General features: G+C 45.2%; 1 protein-coding gene across 5 annotated transcripts in view; it reads right to left on the reverse strand.

Annotated features, from left to right (window-relative positions):
* FAM171A2 (family with sequence similarity 171 member A2) overlaps positions 1 to 27,379 on the reverse strand; it is a 55,285-nt gene that overhangs the window by 22,230 nt on the left and 5,676 nt on the right. For all 5 annotated transcript variants that reach the window (XR_003852219.1, XM_029573686.1, XM_029573684.1 and 2 more), the window contains exon 2: positions 1,094 to 1,321. Coding sequence is in view for 4 of the 5 variants with exons in the window: in XM_029573686.1 (XP_029429546.1) it covers positions 1,094 to 1,321 (228 nt within the window). In the remaining variant the exon portion in view is untranslated. The remainder of the gene's footprint in view (positions 1 to 1,093; positions 1,322 to 27,379) is intronic.

Genomic DNA, 27,379 nt, shown 5'->3' on the forward strand with positions numbered 1-27,379 from the left:
GCTCTTGAGGACCAGAGTTGGGAAAAGCTGGCATGGAGACATCTGTTGTGTTCTCTGGCCTCCAGACAGTACCAAACGTCACCCGACTTCCTTAACACCCAACACAAGTAAGGGCAGGATTCCTCCCCTTCTCAGTCTGCATTCACGCGCCTGAAAAGAGAAACAACCCAGCAGCACAGGAGCAATACACAGCATGTGGCCCTGACACGCAGGGAAACGGGCCCTCCCCAGTATGAGGAGAGGGAGCTGGAGGGATTCCCCTTCAGATGACTCTCACCACCTCCTTTCCAGCTGTTCCTCCCAAAAATAAACCCTTGCACACAGAGGCTTTGGATGGAGACATCTGTACAGCGCCGTATAAATAGCACAGCAGCTGCTGGAGCAAAAGAGGCTAGTCCCTCAATGAGAAAGCACGAGGACGGCAAGAAACAGGTGGAGCCACCATCCGGGGGGGTTGTAGCATGGATGGACCCTCTGCCTCCTGCCTTTATTACTGTATGACTCACACCGAAAGCATCCCACAACAGCTGGATGGGCTCCCTAATCCTTCTCCAGGTCCCTGGAGGCCGGGGTACAGCCTGAGACAGATCTCAGAAGCAGCCCCGCCATCCTGATCAAAGAGGGAAGACCCGCACTGGATGGCAAGGGCGAACCTGAAGGGCTGCACAGTGTACATTAAGCCAAGTGTCCATAGCTTCAGCTTCCTGGCTCTGGAAGGGGCATCTTGAGATCCGTCTCCAAGCTCCAACTATCCCCATCCTATGCAGATGATATTCCTACAGCAAGGGTACGGTGGGAACGGCCCAGCAAACCTTCCCAGTGCAGGGAGTCCACATGGCCCAGGACCAACTATTAAATGCATAGGACATTAGCAAAATTATTCTGTTCTGAAACAGGACCAGTACCAAGGCACTGGCCATTAATGTAGCAGTAACAGAGTACCCAACAAGGAAAAATCTTGGAAGGATGAAAAAAGGTGAAAAAAAAATGCATACACACCCCAATCGTCCAACCTGCGGCCTTATACTGCACACATGCGTACCCAAATACACACACACACAGGGGCCACAGGAAGAGGGCACCATCATCTTACGTGGGAGCTTGTCGACCCGCCAGGGAGCGGAGTTGGTGATGAAACCTCGCTTGGCTGCCGTGACCAGGATCCATGTGCCCATGCGGTACCTGATGGTCAGCATGGCCACACCCTCATGGTCCGTGGCCCCCGACGCCAGGGACGTCTGGTTCCCATAGATCTCCACAGCAGCCTGGGCCAAAGGTGAGAGGTCGTTGTTTTCATATACCTGGACCTTTATCAGCACCTCTGCAAGAGAGAAGGGCAAGAGAACCGGCGTTACTGGACGGAAGGGTTCGCAGAGTAACATAGTAAATGACAACAGAAAAAAGACCAACTGGCCTATCCATTTGTCTTTCTCTCTGGTTCTTTACCACTTCAACCCACACCAGCTTCCCCAAAGCCTCCATGTCTTTTACCTGTCCCCTCTTTATTTGTCCCAAGCATGCTCCCTGATGTTAGGGTTGTAAACATGGCCGCTCCAAGCAGGTTATCCCAGCCTTCTGATGACGATATATATTTTTGTATTTCCTTGCTTCATCACTACTAATTACCAGATGAGGCCAGGCTATCAGGGATAGGAGGGAAGAGCTGGATTACAATTCCCAGAGTGTAATGGGGCAGCCTGCATGCTAATAACCAGAAGTCATCTGGTAACATCAGTGCTTGTTACTGGAGGTTGGAATGTGCATGTGATAAACTCAAACAATCCATCCTCTGCGCCAACTCGTCTAGTGAGGTCACACGCCAGCATTTGGCCTATCGCATACTGCTTCCACAAACAGAGACACTGCACCCGTCCACGGTTCTCTGTTATTGCCGACGGAGAGATTACGTGCCCGTTCCCATCCCCCCATACACGGCCTGCTCTGCCACACACATACTGACAGACAGGGCCCGCCAACGTACTCCAGGTCAAGCTGAGCCTGTCCTGGCTTTACCGCACATCTACCACTGCGTCTATGGATTCTCAGTTCCAGTTTCTCTAGGAAGGACAGGAATTCGAACCCTACAGATGTAGGGGGGATTATCATCGTGCCCACGCTACGTGTACAATGCTACATGCAATGCCTCGGAAAGCATGCAAAAGCTTCTCCCCTACACTGCTCAACCCGTGCGTGTGACTTATTTAAATTTATTTTTATACCGCTCACTCACAAAAAGGTCACAGCAGTTTCCAAATGTACCAGAAGTCCAAGATAGTTACACACATAATTAGGCACACAAACAAACCACTGTTACCTTATGTAAAATCTTACCTGCAATATTCTCCTCATGCAGTGGTCTAGTTAGGCCGAAAGTCCTGTACCCTGCTTTAGGATATATTTATGGATCTGTCGGTCCCTTCACCTGCAAATTCACACTGGAACAACCAAGTTTTCAAGGCTTTCTAAAAGGCCATAATTCTCAGGTGCTCTGGGCATATTGTTCCAGCGAAGCAGACCAGCTACCAAGAAAGCCGGTCCCTGATCTCTCCTAAGTGTGCATATTGGACGGTCCCTAATCTCTCCTAATTGCGCATGTCTGAGAGATGGAATTTCCAATAGGCCTTTATTTTGGGAGCGCAGGGTTCAAGAAGGAGCATAAATTCATAATACGGCTCCCAACCAAAGGGCTTTCACACCAATAGGCTTACGGCCTAGCGCCAGCATTTCGTACTCTGTTCTTGAATGACTGGGTAGGCCACCAAGACAGGAGCGATATGCTCAAATTTCTGGTGGTCTGTTAGTAAGCGGGCCGCTGAAATTTGTACAAGTTGTAGTGAACACATTGTAGATTTTGGAAGTCCCAAAAATAAACAATTACAGTAGCCAAACCCAGAAAATAGCAAATATTGCAGCACAGCTCTGAAATCATTGGGCTCCAGTAACGGTTTCAGGCCGCTCCGTATCAGATTTTTTTGTGCGTATATTCAGCCTCCTGCCCAAACACTGACAGAGTTTCGCACCGCTGTGAGACGGTTCTGCCGGGTCTCCCCCTCCTTAGGTGGAATTCCAGGAAAAGTATTGGATTCCCTTCATCCACAAAGGCCTTCAAAGACCCTTCAGGCAGTGCTTTCTTCTAATATTCGGGTCTCAGTTCCTTGCCCTGTAACAGGGCTTATAACGTGAGAGGCTGCCAGCAGGGTCCCCGTTCAGGTGCAAACCACAATGCACTATTTCTCCCAGCAAAGGTCTGCTGGGACACCCCATTCCTGCCCTGCAGTAGCCCCCTGCTATTCAAGTACTGAGATTTACACAGCACTCTGCGCCAGTGCACCTCACTCCTGCCCTGCAGCACCCCCTGCTATTTCAGTACCGAGACCCCCAGACACAGCTCTGCCCATGCACCTCATTCCTGCCCAGGAGTGGATTGCAGGAAAATATCAGCCCGGGGAATTTTTTCAAAACTGACCCATGGGGTATCTGACTTCCTCAAGTACTTTCCCTGCATCCACATGTGTCAGCTCCCAAAAGCACGCCGAGTCAACCCTGGAACCCGGCAAAGCTGAGCCAAAATAAACTTCATCTTTCCTAAATAACTAAGAAGTTGAACACATTCTAGACCAGGGGTGAGCAGAGCTGCAACCCCCATTCCATCCATGCAAATTGGTTGGGTCCCCTACACATCTGCTTATACCTCTTATAGAGATATATCCTGGATTCCTGGTCTGGCGCCTGACCCAGTTGCAAGTATTGACACTGCCAGCCAGTGTCAGACACAGTCGCTCAGTCCCAGATTTTTAGATTGCAGCAACTTTATTGGCACATACACACTGACACCCACAAAGACACCTACTCTTTCGTAGACACAAAGGCACACCCACACACAGAGTGTGTGTGTCTGTGTCAGAGACAAAGATACCCACACACACTCTCTCTCTCACAAAGTGTCTCACTCTCTCTGACACAGACACACAAACACTCTCTCTGACATGCTACTGTCGTGCTCGCACAGTGAGTGCCCCAAGGCCAGAACTGCTGCATGATTGGGAAAAGTTCTTGCTTGCTGCCAGCCCTTCCCCATTTTGCAGCAGCCCCTCCCTTTCCCCCCCCCCCCCCCCCCCCCCCCCGTCTCATTCTCTAGGAGACTCACTGGTTCCAGAGGCAGCTGCTTCTCTCAGAGCTCAGTGCAGTCACCTCAGACAGAAGCCTCCCCAACACTGCATAGGCACTTTCTCCTGGCTTACCCCCTTCTTTCCTGTGCCTGTAGCTTGCCTCCACTTCTCCGCAACCCTCCCACCAATCCAGTGCATTCCTATTGACTGCAGGCTACACAATCTGCTGCTTTTATGGGTCCCTAGGCTTTCTGTACCTGGGATCTTTTGTTTTATTGAGGATTAGGGGCAGGTGGCCTCACAAACATGCTGTCACACACTCAGACTCTCACTCGCATACACAGATTCTCTCACTCTCACATACGCACGCAGGCTCTCTCGCTCTGTCACACATACACAGTCTCTCACACATACACAGGCTCGCTTTCACACACACACACCCTGGCTCACTCGCTCGCTTGCTCTTACACACACACCCAGGCTCGCTCGCTCTTTCATACATACAGCATGCACACATACAGCTATCAGGCCTCCCCCTTTCTTCTAGCCTTGTCTTTAGCTGCTATGGGATGGCAGAGCAGATACTCATTGCAGGAAGGGAGGTGGAAGGCGGTCAGTTACCCACTGCTCCTGCAAGGTGGGGGTGGGAAGGCCTCGGCTGCAACAGGATGGGCTCTGCCGCGGCCACGCAAATGTAAAGGGGGTACCCAAAGAATAAATAAATAAAATAAAAATTACCACACCCCCCCCCATGACACTAATGAGAGGGAAGTCGATCCCATGAAGAACCTGACTGAGAAGGCTGTAGGCTGCAGCAAGAAGGCCCAGATCCAGCGATGAGTGCTGGTGTCAAGCCCCCCTCGTGACAGTGCAGAGGGAAGGCCGCACCAGTGAAGGGCTGCAATAGAACGAGTGGCGATCGGAGCGGGAGGAAGGAGTCTAGCCTAAGCTGGGCTGTGAGGGCGGCAGAATTAAGTCGCAATGGCTGAGATTGGCGGCGGTAAACCATGAAGGGAGAGAGGACCCGCAAAGGGTAGGCCGCAACTGAGAGAAGTGCTGGGTGATTTTAAGGAGGGAGCCCAGGCAGCAAGAGACGGCGCTGGGCCCGTCCGGCACAGAGAGAGGCCAAGAGTCGCGGCGGGAAGTAATGAAAAGGCTGCGGGAGCGCGCGTCGGGCTCCCTGCAGGCGAAGGCAGCATCAGCCCGAAATGAGCGCCAATGACAGGAGTGGCAGAAGCAGTAGGCCACGATTAGAGCGAGCCGCAAGGGACGCACAGAGGCGCTGGAACAGCTCTGAAGGAAGGGCCTGAGTGGTGGCTGATCGCCGCAACAGCCACGTTTGGGTGGGGCCCCCGTCAGAAGGAAGTGGTCAGCCGTGAAGGAGATCATACCTATTCAGGCCAGGAAGATGATGAGAGAAAAAAAAAGCGCATGATCGGAGTGACCGATCCCCCATAGGCCAATCTGCCCCTGCTATTCCTGATGACTATTTTTATGTCATTCAATGCATGGGCCTGCACTGCTGCATATCAAAATTACAAGCTCATGACTGCAGCCTGTGGTGGGAAGAGAGGAGGAGGAGGAGGTGTAAAAGATCAGCCTGATGGGGAAAGAGAATAAGAGAGCCAGGTGGCAATATCATAGCAGGCTGACAGATGAAGCTTGATTGGTTTGTTTCACACGCTGGTGTCGGTCGAACCCAATGTGACGGGATCTAGCGACTTCAGTTCCTACTGGTCCCATAAGACTACAGCAGTGGTAGTAACTGGAGTTCTGCTATTAACATTCTCCCAGTTCTTCCCAGTAACAAATCTGTTGACATTTTTCACCAGTTCTCCAGTCCAACCGATACCAGACATCCACAAATAAGTCTCAGCTATAGCTTGTTATTGCTACTGCTATTTCTGGAACTATAGTAGGATATCAACCTCTCGTCTTCAAGGGGCAAGAGGTCAGAATTAGACGGCGGGGAGGCTTGACATGAGGGCAGCCCTGGAAGCAGTCCTGGATTTGTCAACAAGCCCGCTGGATCCACACAGACCATCTTATGGCCAAGGCTTGCCAAGAATCTCCATGTCAGACGAGCCAGGTGGAGCTGGCCCTGGCTTTACCCCCCATGGCATGCTGGGACTTTTAGCTCCCAATGTGGATAAGACCAGGACTGGATCAGCCCGTCCCACCTGAGATGGCAACTCCAGCTATGGCTGGTCTCAGCAAATCCCAATCCAGGGAGCAGCCAGCCCCCCACCCTCTTTGCTTTCCAGCATTACTCAGTGTGCACTCCCCCCCAGGCAGGGAAAGATTACAAATCCAAATGCATTTAACCCTCAGCACAGAAGAAGCGGTTCTGCAGAGCCCCAGGCTGTGCATGGAAGCGCCCACAGCCCGTCCAACCCCAGCTCTTCCACGCCTACTGCTCCAGACAAAATTCCTGTTACCCTGGTAACGACCTTGTTCATACTAGCAGCTCCCCCCCCCCCCGCCAAAAATTTAAAAAGGAAATTATGTAAGAAATACAACTAAGCAAATCAGAAAAAACCTAAGTGAAAAAAAGAACATGTTTTACATAGCTCCACACACATGCATGTGAAGTAGTGAGGTTTTTCTTTTTAGAGACAGGACTTATTCACAAAAGCTGCCACTCAAAGTGGTTTACTGCACACATTACATAACAGCACAAATAAAAAAAAACCAAAACAGAAATACAATACATAATAGCGGAATAGCTAAACAAAATCGCCCACTCTCTCTAGGGGCAGAGCAGAGTTACATACTAAAACCTGGAAAACAGGTTTGCTTACCGTTAACCGGTTCGCCGTAGATGGCAGGATGAATTAACTATGACACATGGGTGACATCTTCCGGCACTTCTCTCTAGCTCAGCAAGGATTTTACCTCTGAGCCTGAGCGTAAGATCATGTGCGAATGCTGCCTCATGAGCCCCAGACCGTTGCAGAGCTTAGCGTTAGCTAGGTAATAGACTCTCCAGGGAGGCAGGTATTAAGCACGGATAATTCGTCCTGCTATCTACGGGGAACGGTAAGCAAACTCTCTTTCTCTTTCTTGACAAAAGGGCTAAATTGGCTATGACAGGTGGGGAGTCCTAAGCTGAGGGATGCAGAAGAGCATTTACTAAATAAGCAACCCAGACCTTCCATGGTCAGTGGACTACTAGAGGAACAGGCTGCGCAAAACTGCTTGCCCAAAGTTACCATCACCTCTTGAGAGATTATCTAGACCATAGTGGCACGTGGAGGCATAAACTGACGATCCGATTGCAGTTTAATAGATGTCTTCCATGGAGATGGCTCTTAGGTGAGCAATGGAAGCAGCCAAGGGCCTTACTTGATGACCTTGATGGAGTCCATACTCTGAAGGCCAACTAGTGCATAGCAATATGTGATAGTCCACTAACCAGTTGGACAAAGTATGTTTTGCAACAACTACACCCTGTCTGTTGGGAATGTAGGAAACAAACAGCTGAGAGGCCTGTCAATGTGGCCGAGTCCTCCTCTGATAAGAAGGCAGTGCCCTTTTGCAGCCCATCGAATAAAGAGCTTTTCCTCTTTATGTGCATGTGGTCTTAGAACATGGATAAAATTCTAATTTGATTCAAGTGAAAAGCAGAATCCACTTTAGGCAGGAACTTGGAAGAGGTGCAAGGCACCACTGTCATGGAAGAATTGAAGGCGAATATGTTGACTAGTGCCTCAACTTCTCGGACTCCCCTAGTTGGAATGAACGTGACTTAGAACACCACCTTCCATGTAAGAAGCTTCAATGAGGCCTACTCCATGGGTTCAAAGGAAGGTTTCACCAGTTGAACTAAGATGACACCGAGATTCCATGGTACAGGAGACTTTGAAATTAGAGACTTCATATGAAAATAAGAAGTTCCATGCTGGGTCAGACCAACATCCATCAAGCCCAGCATCCTGTTTCCAACAGTTACCACTCTGGGTCACAAGTACCCAGCAGATCCCCAATAGTTGATCTATTTTTTATATCTCACTCCCAGGGATCAGCGCTGGCTTTCTTAAGTCTACTTGGCTAATAACTGTTTATGGACTTTTCCTTCAGGTATTGTCCAACCCTCTTTTGAAACCCAATATGTTAGTTGCCTTGACTATGTCCTCCGGCAATAGATTCCATAGCTTAATTGTGCACCCAGTCAAAAAATGTTTCCTATGATTTGTTTTAAATCTGCTGGTTGCTGGTTTTATGGAGTGTCTCCTAGTCCTAGTGTTATTTGAAAGACTAAATAACAGTTCCCTATTTACCCATTCCACCCGTCTCAGTCATCTCTTTTCCAAGCTAAAGAGCCCTAATCTGTTCAGCCTCTCTCCATAAGGGAACTTTTCCACCCCCTTTATCATTTTCCTTGCCTTTATCTGTACCTTTTCTATGTCCACTATGTCGTTTTTGAGATGGGGCTATCAGAACCACCCACAATATTCAAGATGCGGTTACAACATGTATCTGTACAAAGGCATTCTGATATTCTCAGTTTTGGTCTCTATTCCTTTCCAAATAATTCCTAACATTCTGTTTGCCTTTTTGACCACCGATCCACACTGAGCCGAAGATTTCAAGGTATTATCCACAAGCATTCCAAAGTCCTTTTCCTGGGTGCTGACTCCTAACATGGAACCCAACACAATGTACTTGTAGTTGGGATTATTTTTCCCTACATACATTATTTTGCATTTGTCCACATTAAATTGCATCTGTCTAGAAAAAGTGGATTCTATCCTCCGTGACCTCAAACCTACTACTTACTTAGCTTGAGACCCTTGCCCTTCCTGGCTTGTTAAGCAGGCTAAAATGGGGTTCTTCACCCACATCCAGACCATCATAAATAACTCACTGCCAAAGTCACATACCCACTTTCCTCAAACATGTAGTAATTAAACCCTTCTCTGAAAAAAAAAAATCTGAACCCAGATGACCTCAGCAATTACCAGTCTGTCTCTAAGCTCCCTTTTCTCAGCAAACTGATCAAGAAAGATGTCCTTCGACAACACCACAAACTACTTAGACACCCACCAATCCAAGTTCAGACTTCTTCACAGCACAGAACAGCCTTAACCTGTCTGGTAGATTACCTATGCCTATACTTAGATCAAGGTCAACAAGTCCTTCTAGTGCTCCTAGACGTCTCAGCAGCATTCGATACAGTTAACCAAAAACTTCTACTAATCTGCCTGGCTGAACTAGATATCTCAAGAACATCCCTGGCCTGGTTCAAATCCTTCCTCATAGATTGCACCCAGTTCATCTCCCTAGGACAGGCCTCATCCACTCCCTGCCATCTATCATGTGGGGTGCCACAAGGTTCCATCCTCTCTCCCATTCTGTTCAACATCTACCTGCCCCATCTCCCCCCCCACCCTGGGTAAGTTAATCAGATCCTGCAAAATCCCCTTCCACATCTAGTCAGCTCATCTGCCCTCTGGATACTGACCCTGATCAAGCCATTCATAATCTCACTACCTGCCGGATGAGGATTGCTGACTGGTTACACCTCAACAAGCTGAAGCTCAACCCTCAAAATACTAAAGTACTATGGATTGGTAAATCAGACCAATCTACCATCCACTCTAATATAGTGCTGGATGGAACTGCGATTCCATTCTCCCACCAGGTCCGTAGTCTGGGGGTCCGCCTAGAATCCAAGCTAAGCATGGAATTTCAGATTTGCTCTAACACCAAAACTGCTTTTTTCCATCTCCTCCAACTTCTGCATCTCTGACAATTGTTGGATGTCCTTGCCTAAGCTAGTCTGTTATCTCCCAATTAGACTATTGCAACTCCTTCTATAATGGCCTTCCCAAAAAACATACTCACCAACTGCAACTCATCCAGAACACTGCAGCCCAGATCTTGCTTAATGCCAATAAAGTTGAACCAGTCATTCCTCTGCTGAAAGCCCTCCACTGGCTGCCGATCTCTCATCGTTCCATCTTCAAAATTCTAATCCTGGCTTTCAAAGCCCTCAATGGCCTGGCCCCAGTCTACCTGGCCAACCGACTTTCCCTTTATACCCCAGCTCTGCCATTATGCACGCTACCTAACACCCAGATAATAGTCCCGGCCCCCATCTGCATGAGGAAAAGAACCTTTCTAGGTTGGCCCCCAGCGCTTTGGAACTCCCTGCCTCTGGTCATAAGATGCTCGGCGGACCTGGTGACCTATAAGAAGAACCTGAAAACATGGCTAGTCATAGTTGCTTTTGGCCCTTAGCAAAAAGGTGCTCCCGACCTCTTGCCTGACCTGGACCTACATATTCTTTTGGCTACTTATCTGCATGATATTTGCTCAAGTTACCCTCTCCCCATGTCTTTCATTGGATGATGGTTCTTCAGTTTTGTTTCAGATGATGTTTTCATATGATTTTTTTCCCAGTTGTTGTTCCAAAGACAATACTCGGTTGATGCTGTTCTGTATTTGATTAGTTTCTCCTTTTGGTTTCTACTAGTTGATGCATTGTATCTATGACTGTTTTCTGGTTTTATGTAAAATTCTCTTTTTACTGTTATCAGTGCAGTTCTCTTCTGCAGCAATGTAACACACTGTGAAACAACGTATTTCATTTCACCTGCTGTAATAAATAAATGATTAATTGAATATACTATATTAAACGGTTCACCTTTGTCCGCATGTTTATTTACACACTCAAAAAAATCTACTAAATTGGTAAGGCAAAACTTCCCTTTGCAAAAACCATGTTGATGCTACCCCATTAAACCATAATTATATATGTGGTCAGTAATTTTGTTTGTAAGGATAGCTTCAATTATTTTGTTTGGCAATCTATAGTTTCCCAGATCACCCCTGGAACCCTTTTTAAAAATTGACATCACATTGGTTACCCACTAATTTTCTGGTACTGTGGCTGTTTTAAATGAAAGGATGCGAATCACCAGGAACAGGAATGCAACTTCATTTTTTAGTTCCTTCAGAATGCTAGGGTGAATACCATCTGGTCCCAGTGATTTGTAATTCTTTAGTCTGTCAATCTGTTATTATATCCTCCAGTTTCACAGTGATTCCATCTAGTCGCTCAGAGTCATCACCATCAAATAAATGTTTTTGGTGTGGGTATGACCTTGACAATCTCTTCAGTAAAGACAAAGATAAAGAATTGTCGGCTCAGTGTGCTGTGACACTCAAAAAAGCAAACAGAATATTAAGAATTAATAGGAAGGGAATGGCAAATAAAATGGAGGATGTCATAATGCCTCTGTATCACTCAACGATTAGATTGCATCTTGAATACTGTGTACAATTCTGGTCACTGCATTTCAATAAAGATATAGTTGCACTGGAGAAAATATAAAGAAGAACAACCAAAATGATAAAGGGCATGGAACGGCTCCCCTATGAGGAAAGGCTAAAGAGGTTAGGGCTGTTTAGCTTTGAGAAAAGATGGCTGAGGGGGGATATGATAGAGGTCTACAAAATCATGAAAGGACTTGAATGGGTAAATGTAAAACTGTTATTTACTCTTTCGGATAATACAAGGACTAGGGGGCACTCCATGAAGTTAGCAAGTAGCGCATTTAAAACAAATCAGAGAAAATTCTTCTTCACTCGACGCACAATTAAGCTGTGGAATTCATTGCCAGAGGATGTAGTTAAGGCAGCTAGTTTAGCTGGGTTTTAAAAAGGCTTGGATAAGTTCCTGGAGAAGTCCATAAACTGCTATCAATTAATAGGGAATAGCCACTGCTTGTTTGCCGTCATTAATAGCATGGGATCTATTTAATGTTTGGATACTTGCCAGGTACTAGTGATTGGATTGGCCACTGTTGGGAGACAGGATACTGGACCTGATGGACCCTTGGTCTGACCCAGTATGGCAATTCTTGTTTTATGTAATTCATTTAGTTTCTCTGCTTTTTTCCTTGTCCTTCTTGACCAACCCATTTACTCCTCAGTCATCTGGCAGCCCAAATGACTCCCTCACAGGCTTTTTTCGTTGAATGTAATTAAAAAAGATTTTACTTCTTGTTTTTACCTCTTGGCAAGCTTCTTTTCAAATTCTCTTAGCCTACTCAATTATTTATATCAAACTTGCCCGTGCTTATGCTCTTCCCTGTTTTCCTCATGTGGGTCTGCCTTCCATTTTTGAATGATGCCCTTTTGACTTTATTTGCTTCTTTCACCTCACTATTAAATCACACCGGCAGTCATTTGGTTTTCCTTCAAACTTTTTTAAGGCATGGAATACATTTTGTCTGGGCCTCATTAATGGTAATTTTATACAGTGTCCATGTCTCCTGCAAGTTTTTAACCTTGTGGTTTGCTCCTTTCAGTTTTTTTCCAAACACATTTCTCCATTTTATTATAGTCTCCCTTTTTAGAATTAAATTTGCTGCAGTAGTTTTCCTTTGTATTCGCCCTAGTGAGTCTGTCAAATTTTATTACATTATCACTGTTGACAAGTGGATCCAGCACTTATCTCTTGCACCAGGTCCTATGTTATTCTGAGAACTAGATCTAAAGTAGTTCCCCCTTTCACCTCGCAATGTTTCCATGACCAACTGCTGCATGAAGCATTCATTGATGCATCTAGAAACTTTACCTTCCTTGAACGTATTGATGTGACATTTACCCAATCAATACTTGGGAAATTGAAGTCTCCCATTATTACTGGGCTGCCCATTTTACTAACCAGTGTAATCTCTATTAACCACAATCCCTCATGAATTTTGACACCAAGAGGATGAAGTGAGATTGGTTTACCCTCCACCTGAGGCTTGTAAGCAGATATGGCACTTTCATCGAAGATGTGCAGAAAACCAATGCAGAGAGGGTGAACGATACTGAAACAGATCCCTAGGATTACAAGTAAAAGGGTGTAGGGAGCTCATCTGGCACTAAGAAGAGAACCACTCCCACTTAAATCCATACTCTCTAATGGACTGCTCCCTGGCTGAAATAATATCTTCCACCTCCTTGGATAGAGGCAAGGATGAAACTGCCAAGCGCTAACATCCATGCTGTCAAGTTGAGGGAAAGGAGGTTTTGATGATAAAATCGACCCTCCTTCTATGAGAATAGTGTTGAATACTGACCACCTGACAAGATAAGGAAACCACACCTGCCTGGACCATGCTAGGGCGATAAGGAGGGCCAAGTAACAACGCCAAGTCACAAGTTGATATATGGGAATTCTTCCACATAGCTGAAATCGCAATTAAGGATTTATAAAACAACACGATCCTTAAGATCTAACAAAAATCAGCTTGAGGTACCCTCACACGTACGACACATCTAGAGTTCACTTGTGATCGACAGTTTTCAGTAGCTTAGCCCATCTTTTAGAAGTCTCTTCCAAATAGTGTCCGTGCTATATCGTATCTTAACAAATAAGTCTTCAGTGTTTTCGTAAAGATTTTAACACAGGTTCTCTCTGATTAGGGCCAAGGATGCAAGTGTTTAAAATCTTTAAATGAGAACATATTGAAAGCAGTAGACAACTTAAGTTCCTTGCGGTTTGTCTTATTGTAATGATGTTTATATGATTTTGTACATTTTCCTTTTTTTGTACTTCGCCACAAGCATTTTGTGTGATGTGTGCAGACCATACATGTTTTACAACAAATAAGCAAATAAAAACTACAGATGAGGAGAAGGCTTTGGATAGGGTGCATTGGCTCTTCATGTTGGGATTGAGAGATTGTTTGACACATGGGTAGATAAATTCTATGACGCTCCTAATGCATGGGTTAAGGTAATGGAGGCTATTCTCAGTCCTTTCCCACTGGGAGGGGAACTAGGAAAGGAAGTCTATTGTACCCACGTCTATTTGTTTTAGTTATGGAGCCCTTTGCAGAAAGAATTTGAAAAAACTTAAGATATTTGTGGCATAAAAATGGGTTTGCTGAGGTTCTTTTTACTCCCTTTGCACTCTCTGTCTTCTTTGATAGAGGAGGTAGGATTATTTGGGAGGGTAGCCAGCTTTAAAGAGAACATGGATAAATCTGAGATTTGGAATGTTAATCTTTCTCAACACTTAGTAGCTCATTTGAAAGAACAATTTTCTTTCTGGTGGGCTAAAGGGCACATACAATATTTGGGAGTTCAAATTCCAGCAAACATAACACAAATGTACTCACTAAATATTCCCCATTGCTTAAAGATTCGTTACTGTTGTTAGAGGTATGGTCTGATATTCATTTGTCTTGGCTGGGGAGATGAGCGACAATTAAAATACCTTGGTTGCCCAAATTATGGTACCAATTACGTTTCCTGATAGGTTTCTTAAGCTATTCCATATTTGCATTTTTTCGATTTATATGGAAACACAGGCTGCCTAGGGTAACTAGATCGGTGTTGTTTCAAATAGGCTTTGTGGGGGCCTAACACTAAATATTATTATATAGCAGCACACGTGAATAGCTTGGCATGATCAGGTCAAAGTTAGGCAATGGGTAACTATTGAACAAATACTGACGGGTGGTACCCCTTTAAAGATTCTGATTTGGCTCCCAAGGCAGGCTCTTCTCCCTGAAATACAGGCTAGCACCTTCACAATATTTTCTTTGAAAGTGTGGGAACGGCGGAAATCTTTATTAATCGGAGAGAACGATTATTCTATTCTAACTTCCATTGCTGACAGTAAGTTTTTCTCATCTGGATTAAAACTTCTATGCTGTTTAGAAAGTGGGAACAAATGGGACTTTCTCATTTGGGTCAGCTATGTTGCTTTTGCTGCCTTAATGACCAAGTTCTCCCTTACAGACACAGACAGATATTACTGAGTTGAAAGATTTTAGCAGACTTTGATAATGGGAAATCACTGCTTGAAGGTTTATGCTCTGCTTCTCAAAATTCGAAGGGCCTTATTTCTAAGCTTTACTCTATACTTAATAAAGAATTATCAGCTGAACCTAAACATATATTGGCTTGGTAAGAGGATCTTGGGATGGAAATTGATGAGGACCAGTATGTTTTGTCAAAAAGAGTTCTAGTTCTTCTCTGTCGAGAATGGATATAAAATACTTTAAATCGATGAAATTTGACACCTCAATGGTTGCATCAGCTATATCCTGGAGTCAAGAATGTATGTTGGAGTCGCTGTAGAGGTATGGGGTCTTTTTTCAAATATGCTGGGAGTGTCCCAGGATTCAAGTTTATTGGGAAAGGGTGATTTTAATGATTTTTTTTAAATACCAGGGTTTACATTGCCTAAAGATCTTAAGATGTTTTCATTGGGTATTACTGATTTGGATTTGGATATGCCTAGGAAAAAGCTAGCAGTTGATTCTCCAAATAATTATAGCAATTAGGTGCAAGCCCTTCACTGGAAGGGCTCTAGGCCTCCTGGGAAGGAGTTTTTACAGTGCTGGATATGGAGGGTACGTTTGATGTGTCATTTAACGGAAGTTAAAAAGGACACAGCCCTAAATTTCATGAGATCAGGAGACCATTTGACTTGTGGTGTGCTAAGGAACTATAACTGCGTTCAGCTTGTCTGATATGTCGAGTTTCCCTTTTCTCTTTGGTTGTATTTAGCTAAATTAAGGATTAGGAGGGGGAAAGATGTAGGGAGGCGGAAATAGAAAACTGGGTGGGGGAGACCAAGATGGCCGCTCTCTAGAGTGCATGTTGAGACACTCTCTCCGTGAATACCTCAGTAGTTTCTCCTTGCCACTACTCGTAATGCCGCACACTAAGAGAAAGGCAAGATTGAGGAAAGTCTCAACTTCCCCTCTTTTACCTGAACTTCGCCAACAACGGATACAGCTGTCTCCCCTACATATACCAGAGGGTAGGACTGCTTTGGAGTCTGGTGGTGAGCGAACGCCGGCTCCTATGGCCAAGGAAACATCTCTGAGCCCCGGTGCCCCGAAGATACTCTTGCCGTCATCTGCCAAGTTTGATACTTCGGGGGATTTGTTACCATCTTTGACAAAAAGGATTATGCAATGAGGAAAATAATTCTGCCCCAAGAAGGGACGCCATTTTGATGCCACCTTCGGAGAATCGCCATTTAGGAGATTCCACTGGCTCTTTGGAAATCCTACAAATTCATGGTGCTGAGCTGAGCGATGGGAATCCCTCAGAAGGAGGAGAAGGTTACTCTAAAATACATTTGATTCTCCAACCCTCTTTGGTTCAACCACCAGTAATTACCTTAGACTCAATATGGAATGCATTAACCTCTCTGGAAAATACTATTCATTCATAACACAAGTTCTGAAAGAAAACACCACTGAGGCAATGATAATGCATTCTCCAATAGCATCTTCTGATACCAAACTGAGATTTAGATATAAAAATGTCCTCTATGGAAGCAGTCCAAGCCAAGCTGGTTCAATCGGACACTGTTCATTCTAAGAAGCTGGAAAACCTAGAAAACTCACTAAGAAGTTTAAATTTGAGGGTCTTCAATTTCCTCTATTTGAAATTGGTCTCTCCTCGGGACTTATTCAATAACTATCTCACACAAATCCTCAAACTTCCTAAAGAAGAGGTCCCGGCAATTACAAAAATGTATTACCTGCCATCATCCTTAAATGCAGCTTCTAGTGACCAATTACAAGATGTTTCTACAAATATTGCAGATATTCTAGAACTCTCTCAAGAAATGGATATACAGACAAGAGGGACTTTGTTAGTAACTTTTGCATTTTCATCAGAAAGAAATTCAGTATAAAGATTCTTCTTTCGGAATCAAACACAGTTGTTCCATGGTCAGAAGATCTGGATGTATCCAGACATAACAAGAATTACTCGAGTGACAAAAGAAGTTTCTTGCAATGAAAACAGAAGCTCTATCACTTAGCGCTAGATTCTGTTTGAAATATCCGTGTAAATGCTTACTCAATTATCAAAATTCTAATTATTTGTTTTTTGAGCCATCTCAACTACGCGTATTTTTGGACTCACACTCCTAATGTTGCCTCCTTTTTTTTTTAATATTTCTTTATTATTTTTTCAAAATTTTACAAAGAAAATTAAAAACTTTGTAAATGAAATACCATAGCCTTTGATATACATACAATAGATAGATCATAACCACCAGAAAAAACATAATCATCAAATCATTATAAAATATTTCAAGATTTTCCCTTCTATCCATGTATGTCACAAACTGCTAATCCATCAAAGAGTTAATTTACAGGAGATTGTAAATAAATTAGAAAAAAATGATAAGGAAACTATAACTAAGTAGTAATATTATTAGCTGTATGATTCCAGCCTATTATTAATTTACCTCTATTCACATTTCCATCAATCAAGACCTAGCTTTCGCACTCAGGAAATCTTTCAACTGATGAACGTCAAAGAAAATATATGTTGTCCCTTGAAATTTTAGAACACATTTGCATGGATATTTTATAATCATTGTAGCCCCCACTGCAAGAGTTTCAGGCTTTAAAAGTAAAAACGCCTTACGGCGTGCCTGTGTATTTCTGGCCAGGTCAGGAAACATCCTTACCTTCCCGCCCACAAAGAAATTACCCATGTTCTTGAAATAAGCCTTCATCACCAAATTCATATCCTGTGTAGATTGAAACGTTATTAATAATCAAAACGTTATTAGTAATCAAAAAATAATCAAAAACTCTTCAAAAAAAGCTTAAAAACATGGCTTTTCAAAAAGGCCTTTCAAAGTGAGAATGGGAAATAGGTAGTACTAAGAAACAAGAAAAGGACTTATACGCACAAGCAAAGTCACCTGAGAACATATGTGTGTTTTTATTTTTATTTTATCACACTTAAGTATTAAGTTAAAGAATTACAGTATACCACATCTACGGTTAGCCCATAAAGGGAATTTTAATACACTTTACATATAGCTTATAATATTGAATCATGTATCTGAACAACTGCGGCACCCCCTAGTTAAAGTATAATCCATTTTGAATTTATTTATGTGCCTATTTGTTAACCGTTGTGATGGTATATCACTAAACGACGGTATAGAAAATGTTTTTAAATAAATAAATAAATAATGTGATCCGGGCTACTTTTTCAACCTGAGATTCCTCTAGAAAACATGTCAAATTTTGAAAGTCTATGGCGTTCCCTGATAAATTATTATCAATAACATTTTGCTTGTATGGTAACTGAATTAATTTTTTAATATCCGGTATACGATCTGGTAGAATTTTTAAATTTTCCACCAAATATTTTTTAAAGGTAATAAGCAATTGTTCTTCTTTAATTCTGAGAAAATTAAGTATCCGAACATTTAAATGTTTGATAAGAGTTTTCAAGGTATTCCATCTTTCTAGATGTTACCAATTTCTCATGGGAAAACTCTGAGGTTAGTTCTTTCAACTCCTTAACTTCTTCTCCCAGATTTTGTATTTGTGTACATTGCTCTGCTAGGATTTTCTGGTGATCCTGAGTAACAAAATCTAATTTCTTAGAGACATTCTGAAGAATTAAAGATTGCTCCTGAATGCTATTCGCTAGCCTTTTCATTAAGTCCGCCAAGGACTCCAATGACACAGTTGTATGTTCTTCAATCTTATTCAGATTTACCCTCACTTCTTCAGATCCTTGTTTGTGTTCTTCACTACCTATACCAGATAGGTTACCTCCCATAGGAGCACTCCCTCCCTGGGTTACATTCAAACTATGGTCTGGAGTAGAGGTTCAGACTATCTCCAATGCTTCCCCTAAATTTCCAGCTGGCTGGGGTACTGTGATAGGAATACCTTCATGTCCACCAGCAACTAGGGCAAGATTTGGGGAGGAAGTTGTTACCAACTGGTGAGGTTCAGGGGGGCTTAAGGATATTTCCCCGGGTAATAACTTTGTTCCTCCCACAGTTCGACCAATGGGTGCTACCCCCTGTGTTACTGGAATTGTAAATTCAGGTATGAGTCGTTGTTGAGTTAAGGAATTAGGTTCAGCTGAAAAGAACTTAACCTTAGCTTTTCTTTTATGAGGCATTTTTAAAACAATTGGAAATCTTTTAATTTAACAATCTCTATACCTAAAAGAACTCTCTCATACAAGCCAATAATAATTTAAACAATCTCCTGTATGGGGTGGTTCAGTATTTCAAAAACGAAAATTCAAATTTAAATTTATAACACAGCAAAACAATCAGGGAACGGACCAACTGTAATAATCCGCACTAATCCGGATGAAGCCAGATAAAGCCGCGCGCCCCTTTGTCGCGCGTGGCTTCATCTGCGAGCCGGCAAATCACCAATCTTATGGGCCTGTCAGGCTCCTCCCTCTGACGTCAGGGTCACGGTAGCAGGAATCTCATGTGAAAGTTAACAAACTCACACCACAGCGGGTGCAAGCAATAACTCACATAGAGCAGAAACAAAGTCTCCTCCAGTTGCCCAGGGATTCTTCCAATAGGTAAAGTATTCCAAAACACCCCAATATTGCCTCCTAAGGAACGTCTGGCATAAAATATCTGTAGGGGATGTCTAGAAAGCAATTCTTTTAGTAAGATTTCCTTTGATTTTCGCTCTATATTTTTCCTCGGTCTCCTCCTTTTTCTTATGATATATGGAGACACTGTTATTGTTTTTCTTTTTTTACTTAATAATTTGGTATGTTTCTTGTGATATGTAAGTTTTGTAGTAACGGTATCTCATTTTCTGGTACAAGTCAATGTTTGTATTTAAAGGAAAATTCAAATAGAAAGAAAATTAAAAACCAGAAAACTGGGTGTATAGGATGTTCTTTGCTGATACTTGTGGATGTGTGCTGGGAGAGGAAGAAAAGATCTGACAATTTTGTTTGCTTGATTTTGTTTAGTATTGATTTATTGTGCATGTTGAAGTATTTTTCTTGTTGTATACACCGGTTGGTTTAATAAGCATTTAAGTTTAAAAAAAGGATAAGGCGGGCCTGGTTCTTCAGCACTTTCTGCGCTGCCCTCGCCACCAGCGGAAGCAGCAGAAACGCATCCCACTGTAGCAGAAAAGCATCCAAAGCGGATCTGAATTTGCTTCGAAGGATGCAGCAAAATCTTTCGACTTTCCTGTTTTCCGATGTGAACAAGTCCATCAACGGATGACCCCAGAGGTCAAACAGCCAGTTCATGACACTTTGTTCCAAGGACCACTCGTGAGATTGAAAGATCCTGATGAGATGAGCCACCGTGTTGGAGACTCCAGGAAGGTAGGTTGCCTGAAGAGAAGCCCTGTAACGAAGAGCCCACTCCCAAATCATCTGAGCTTCTTAGCAAGACCCCACCACCACCACCAATTTTGAGGTCCCAATGATCCTTGGTGTCTTCTTCCATTAACTGAGGAACAGTTTGATCGCCCTGTACCACAGAGGTTGGAGCCGGATATAAGAGGGTCATTAAAATCTAGGCCCCGGCTTAGGTTGTGACTGTTGTGTGGCCTTAGGTTGTCGCCTCTCACGTGCATCCTCTAAGTGGAAGTTGCTGCCGTGGCAGCACAAGTGGAGCACAATACCACTGAAACTGAGGAAAGAGGCATCTCTGGGAGAAAGGTCTCTTATAAGAGAAGTATGAGTGTGTGGAGGCAGAAGGCTGGTTGGTGTCCACTGGATAGCCACATGTTGCTCCTTGATTTGTGTGACAGTTTCCCTGACTTTGTCACCAGAAATTGTCCCCAGAACACAAGACATTGGATAATTTGTCATGCATGTCTTCCTGCAGACTGCTGGCTCTCAACCAGGCCATTCTCTAAGCCCTAATGGTCCCTGCAGAAGATCTACCCACTGTGTCAAAGGATTCATATACTGAGCAGATAAGGCACCTCTCCTGCATCCAGGAGAGCCTGACAATAGCCTTCCTGCTCCCTATCCAGGGACTCCACCATTGGCTTTAACTTGTTGATGCAGTCATGCAAGTACTAAGGCAGGCCTTCAGCATATCTGGAAGACTTTCTTCCCAAATCTCTCTAGTAATCTAGGGTCCTTGCCGAGTTGACCATTATTGACTTTTGGGGCAACTGGACAACACTAAAGCCCAGAGCCTGTTGCACTCTGTATTTCAGATCCAGCTTCCTGGCTACCGGGTAAGGAGGGGAGGGGGCAGGTGGCTATAGTGTCCCACATTCTCTTTTGCAGGTCCTGGAGAATCTGATGTACAGGGGTTTTCAGAGTCAGAAGCAAACCCAAGAACTCTGTACGTGGATCCTTGTCCCTATGGATGTTGATTCCGGACGAATGTTCCAGCAGGTCAGGTAAAGGGTTTGAGGGAATTCCTGTTGATCCCTCCTTCGAACCAAGAGGTAGATGAATGGAAACCCATGACCCTGATGAAGATAAAGGCAACCAAGGCAGAGACCTCTGTCATCTCGGAGGGAAATAATCTCAGGTAAGGTCAGAATTGGCTGTGCCCCATGCTTCATCCTCTAACGGTTGGCTGGAATCCTCTGCAGAAAGGGATGGTTTCCCCAACAGACATGGGCTAACTTCCACCACTGGCGGTTCGGACAGGAGTTCCTGTGGCGTGGAAGTGGAGGGGATTCCCTTGTGTGGGAATATATCCCCCATCCTGGACAGGAGAGGCTGATGATGTCCTCATTACTTGCCATGAAAAAAGGAAAAGGCAGTCTTCACCAGTTCTGTGATATGATCCATGGATTGTGGTGTCCTCTGGGCCACTGTGGGAGAAGAGACACCCTCCTCTGATACTAAAATAGGATCATCTTGGGAAAGGTGAACCTGACTTCAGGTTGCACCTTCATCCTGGAGCAGTGACACCAGGAGCACAATGGAGCAAATAGGATCTGGCGTTTCCATGCACAGAGGGAAGGATCTGCGCTGGATGCTGCCAACAGGGGGCTCTGGTGAGCCTTGGATCCAAGTAGAAAAGGCAAGCTGTGTTAACGGCACAGTATGGGCACCTGAGTTGTATCTCCCTGGGGCCCATCATTGCCCAATCCTTTATGGACCTTGACGGCATCAAATGTATCATGGTCTTCTGTCCCAATGGCACCAATTGTGTCATGGATGGTACTGAGTACTCAGAAGGTGCTGTGTGCTTCAGCAGTACCATGCGCTTCAAGAGCTGATGCACAATCAGCACAATCTGTGCCATTGGAGCTGAGGGATGCTCCTTCTTTGATGTCAACGAGCCTCTAAAAAAGGAAGAGGCTAAAGAATGCGTCCGGCTCCTACGCCAGGTGCTTCCGCGCCCTGCTCCACCCCCAGGGCTCTGGTGGATCTGGAGTTCTGCACCACAGAGGGGGAGCCCAACGCTTGGCTCGGTTCAAGGAGCTGGAGGAGGCCGCATTCTGGGAAGAGTTGGCTCCTGTCTCTCCACTGACCTGGGGGAGCTCCACCGTTTTCCAGGCTCAGGTCTGCTGGAAACATCCAACCGCAGACATGGTCCGGTCCCAGGCCCTTGTAGCAGATGACGTGGTCATCGGTGACTGACAGCCTGCAGCCACAGTCTTTGCAGCCACTAACGGTGGCCCTTCTTGGAACCAGACTTTTTTTTTTTTTCCCCAAAAATATTTTTTTTTCAGAGCACGGAAAAGTGCTGTTTGAGGGGCTGCTGAGGCAAAACAAGGAAACACTAAAAAGTTAGATAAAATTGTAAGAAGGGGTACAGGTACATGCAGTAGCTCAGCCATGAAGAAAAAAAAAGATTGAGGGGTCCACAAGGCAGCATACAAGTGGGAACTCCTGCACATGATCAGAGGTGAGCTAGAGAGATGGGTCCATCGCAGCGCCGTCGGACGACATCGCCCATGGGTCAAGGCTAATTCAGCCCTGCTTGTTGACGGAGAATGCAAAGTTATCAATTAACACCAATACAATAATAGAAATTAGCAACATACAATTACAAAACGTAAATAGTACGAATACAGTGTTGTTTGATTGCCGTTTTGCATCCTCTCTCAGGGTACGAATTGGGGTTTTGTTTTTCATGCACACTTCGTTCACCAGTCCAGGATCAGTCTGGGTCAGGGCAGCAAGGCTGGTCGGAGACAGGACTCTGGGCACCATGGGATCACTATTCCATTTCAGTGTGGGACTTCTCATCTTCTTATGAGGGAATATAAAAAGGAGGCTTTTTTTTTTTGGAACTTTGAAATTCTCTCAAGCTCAAGGTAAAGGAAGCGCACAGAATGTGATCAACCATTCAATGGGCAAAACTTTTTTTTTTTAAGCCAAAAGCTGGCTTGTTCCTTCACGTTTGCATTCTTGTACCTTTATTTAGGGACTGGCATCACAGCAACGTGTGCCAAGTATTCTTTTCTCTGCTGATATTTGTTCCGTGTTTGCTATTTCACACATCCATCCTTCGTATGCTGATTGCTGGTTCCCTGTTCCTCTATTTTTGCCTTGGTTATTGGCTTCAGGTTTATGATATAGTTTTATTGGATTCTCTAACTTTATTATGTATTTCTAGCCTTTTCTCTAATTTTGCTGGTATTTGTCCTTTTTCTTTGCTGGTGATATTAAATGCATTTGGGTTATTATAGAATATCAATAAAAGCTGTGCAATCTATTTTAGGATTTGTTGCTGGCATTCAGTTTGAGAACTTGGGTTTTGCTTCTGGTTGCAACCCGTTCCGAATAGGGAAGGTTTCTGGAATTACTGGGAGACAGAGGAAAGAGGAGCAAAGCAAGACCTAAGAGATTTAAGAGATCCTGGATATCAAAGGACAGAAAAGAGACGATTTATAATGGGATTTTAAAAAATAAGGAAGAGACCGAGAAGATGAGCTGGACAGAGAGAACATTGAGGAGCTGGGTTTGGACTGAGCTTTTTATCACGTCCTGATAAGAGGAGAAAAGCTGGGTTTTCTCTTTTTCATTGGTGCAAATGTAAAAATGTAATAACGATGCGGATGTTCCTTCATGAGAGGTGAGCAGAGGATTCCCTGTCTGCTCCCTTCGCTGCTGCAGTATTAAGGAACGTAAGCGCCTGTCTGATTTTTCAAAGGGGGACCCCCCCTAGGCCCACCACAGACACACTCGTGCGGGAAAAACCTCTCTTATTCCGGCCCTACCAGCTCTGGCAGGGTCTTCGGACGCAAGAGCTGCCCTTGGAAATCAAATAATGCTCCAGGGAGAAAGGTGACTGTGCCCTGGGGCAGAAAAAAAGTGTGCAGCACACCTTCTGGGGGGAGTCTCGCTGACCCCTGTAGAGTAAGAGAGCGCATCCCGCAGCAGCTCGGGCTCATGCAGTCTCTCTGACCCCTGCACAGACTGAGGGAGTCTCTCTGACCCCTGCATAGACTCAGTGTCCCCCGCAGCAGCTCGGGCTCATGCAGTCTCTCTGACCCCTGCACAGACTGAGGAAGTCTCTCTGACCCCTGCATAGACTCAGTGTCCCCCGCAGCAGCTCGGGCTCATGCAGTCTCTCTGACACTAGTACAGAATATAAATGTTTTTCATTAATAAAGGGAGTTCCCTGACTGCGGTGACTTTCTAGGAGTTTTGCAGGTGCCAGGCCCGAGATGGTGGTGCCGGTGTCACAGTGGAATTTGCCAGTGTCCCTTCCTTGCTTCTGAGTCGCCAAACACACAGGCGCCGACGCCACTGAGAGGTCCCAGTCTCTCTCTCTCTCTCCAGCCCGGGAGATGGGAGAGAGGAGGGAAAGCACAGCCACATGAACGCAGTCTGCTTCCAAGTACAGGGCTGTGTGTCAGAGACGTGGCACTGCGCGCGCCAGGGAAACAGAAAGCAGACGCAAAACTGTCTCAAGGAATTGTGTTTATCACCCCTGAGCCTTCAGCACAGACGAGAAGGAAGCACACAGGATTTGCTTTAGCTGACTGTGTGCAAGCACGGAAACCAACAGTAAGATAAAGACACCCTGACCCCCCCCCCCCCCAAGGCCCCATCCGATCTTGCCCCAGTCGCAGCAGCGCAGAATACGATGGCAGACCAGGGCCGTAAAGCCTGTCCAGTCTGCCCGAGGAACCGCGGGACCGCCAGCTTTCCTCTTCACTTCTGTGCCAGCAGGAATCCTCTGGGCCTGTCCTTCAGGCCGATTCTGTAAAGCGTGCGGGAAACCAGGAGCTCGGTGTTGAGCGCCCGCTCTCCCAACGCGCGCCCAGCCACCTCTCCTGAGGCACCAGGGCCCATTAGGCGCCCCTAGCGCCTCCCTGGTCCAGAAGTGGCCTTCAGCGGGCTCGGAAAACCAACGCTCAAGTTTACGAGCGTCCGATTTCCTAACCTGACCTGCCGGCACTTTTTTTTTTTTTTTTTACCGTTTGGTTCCTCTGACAATAGTGCTGCACTTTTTCAGGCTGCCCTTGGGCAGGCGCTAATTTCTGAGTGTAAAATGTGCAGATCGGTATCCCAGTGCCTCCCTTCTCCCTCACTGTTGCAATACCACAGACTTGACTTGATTCCCTTTCCCTCCAGCTGACCCTGTCCCTGTCCCCAAGCCTTGGTGGACCCTAGACCAGATGTCCCAGCCACCTGAACCCCTGGGATGCCCCCGGGTCCTACTATCATCGGCGCTAACCTGCAGCTTCCAAGCTAGGGGAACATTATCACGAAAGAACACCTTGAGGGGCGAGTGGAAAGGGAAATGAGTGAGGTGTTCAAATTTGCCGAAAATACAAAATCATTCCAAGTTGTTAAATCGCAAGCGGATTGTGAAAAATTGCAAGACAATCTTGCAAGACTGGGAGACTGGGCCTTTAAATGGCCAACAACATTTAATGTGGACAACAGCAAAGAGATGCACATGGGGAAAAGTAATCCACACTGTACTTAAACGAGGTTAGGTTCTATACTAGGAGATGCCACCCAGGAAAAGGGCCTGGGAGTTTGAAATCCTTGGCTCAGTGTGCAGCAGCGGTCAAAAAAGCAAACAGAATGATAGGAATTATTAGGAAAGAAATGGAGAATAAAATGGCGAATGTCATACTCTGTACAATTCTGATCACCACATCTCAAAAAAGATCTAGTTGCTATAGAAAAGATAGAGAAGGGTGACCAAAAGGATAAAGGGGATGAAACTTTTCCCCTATAAGGAAAGGCTAAAGAGGTTAGGACTCTTCAGCTTGGAGAAGAGATGGCCGAGGGGGGGATATGATGGAGATCTATAAAATAATGAGTAGAATAGAACAGATAAGTATAAATCAGTTATTTACTCTTTCAAAAAATACAGAGTAGAGGACACTCCAAGAAGTTAGTACGGTAAGTAGCACATTCAAAACAAATCTGAGAAAATTCTTTTTCGCTCAATGCACAATTAAGCTCTGGAATTCACTACCGGAGGACATAGTAAAGGCAGCTAGTGTAGATGGATTTAAAAAACCGCCACCTCATGGTGCTCAGCGACTGTCTCACATTAGAAGAGAGCCACAATTGCAAGACAGTACTGCTTGCAAAAAGCTAGCTCCAGCCCGCATTGGTACACAAGCACACTAATGCCAGGAATCACACTGAAAGCCTCTGGGTGCACCAGTGCACTAGTACCAGGATTCACACTGTAAGCCTCTGGGTGCACCAGGATCCACCCACTAGCATCCTAGTGCCAGGAATCATATGCAAGTTTCTGCCCTCATCAGGTTCTGCCCATGAGGAAACCAGTGCTGGAATTACACTGCACATAGGGGCCAGCTCTGTGGGTGCCTCAGCACACTCAATATTGAGCAAACTCCTTCAGTGCGTCTAGGGAGGGATAACTTGTATTGCATTTTGCACCATCCCAATCATTTTGCAAAACTGGCTTCTATGTCACTGCCAGCCTGCCACCAGGATCTGCCCACCAGCGCATTAGTGCCAGGATTCACACTTGCAAACTCAGGGGCAAAATCTACATTCTGTCTCACTTGAAGCCAGGTTTCAACCTGACCTGAGTCACATCCATCCACCCGCCCCCTCCCCCAACCAAAAACAGTCAGGCCTCACTGGCGCTAGTGCAATACCTCAAACCCTCTCCAATGTGAGCTCAGGTCCAAAATCCCTCTTTCCCCACCCCCACGCACCGCTTGCCACAAAGCACCTCACAGAGGTTGTAGAGGAACATAGTTTACTCCAGACTTAGAAACAGGACGCACGGAGGCCACTGGCTCGACACAAGCAAGTATTCCCTGAAATGTTCTGCCCTGGACAGAGGATGGAGGGGAGGAAACGGCGTTGGGGTGAGAAAGAACAGAGAATGCCGAGGGCTTGCACCCGTACTCTGCAGCGTGGATGATGCCGCCCCTGAAATTCGTAGGATGGTGGGATAACACTGGATCTGTCGTGCCCCGCTGCGAACAAGCCTTTTGGATTGGCGAGGTAGAAATGTTTTTAAATAAATAAGCTCAGCAGAGAGGATTATATTAAGTAAGACAGCATCAATCCGGCCCTCGGATACCTTAATGCATGCTGACAGGAGA

The sequence above is a fragment of the Rhinatrema bivittatum genome, chromosome 12, assembly GCF_901001135.1.
Source record: "Rhinatrema bivittatum chromosome 12, aRhiBiv1.1, whole genome shotgun sequence".
In the NCBI taxonomy this organism is placed as follows: domain Eukaryota; kingdom Metazoa; phylum Chordata; class Amphibia; order Gymnophiona; family Rhinatrematidae; genus Rhinatrema; species Rhinatrema bivittatum.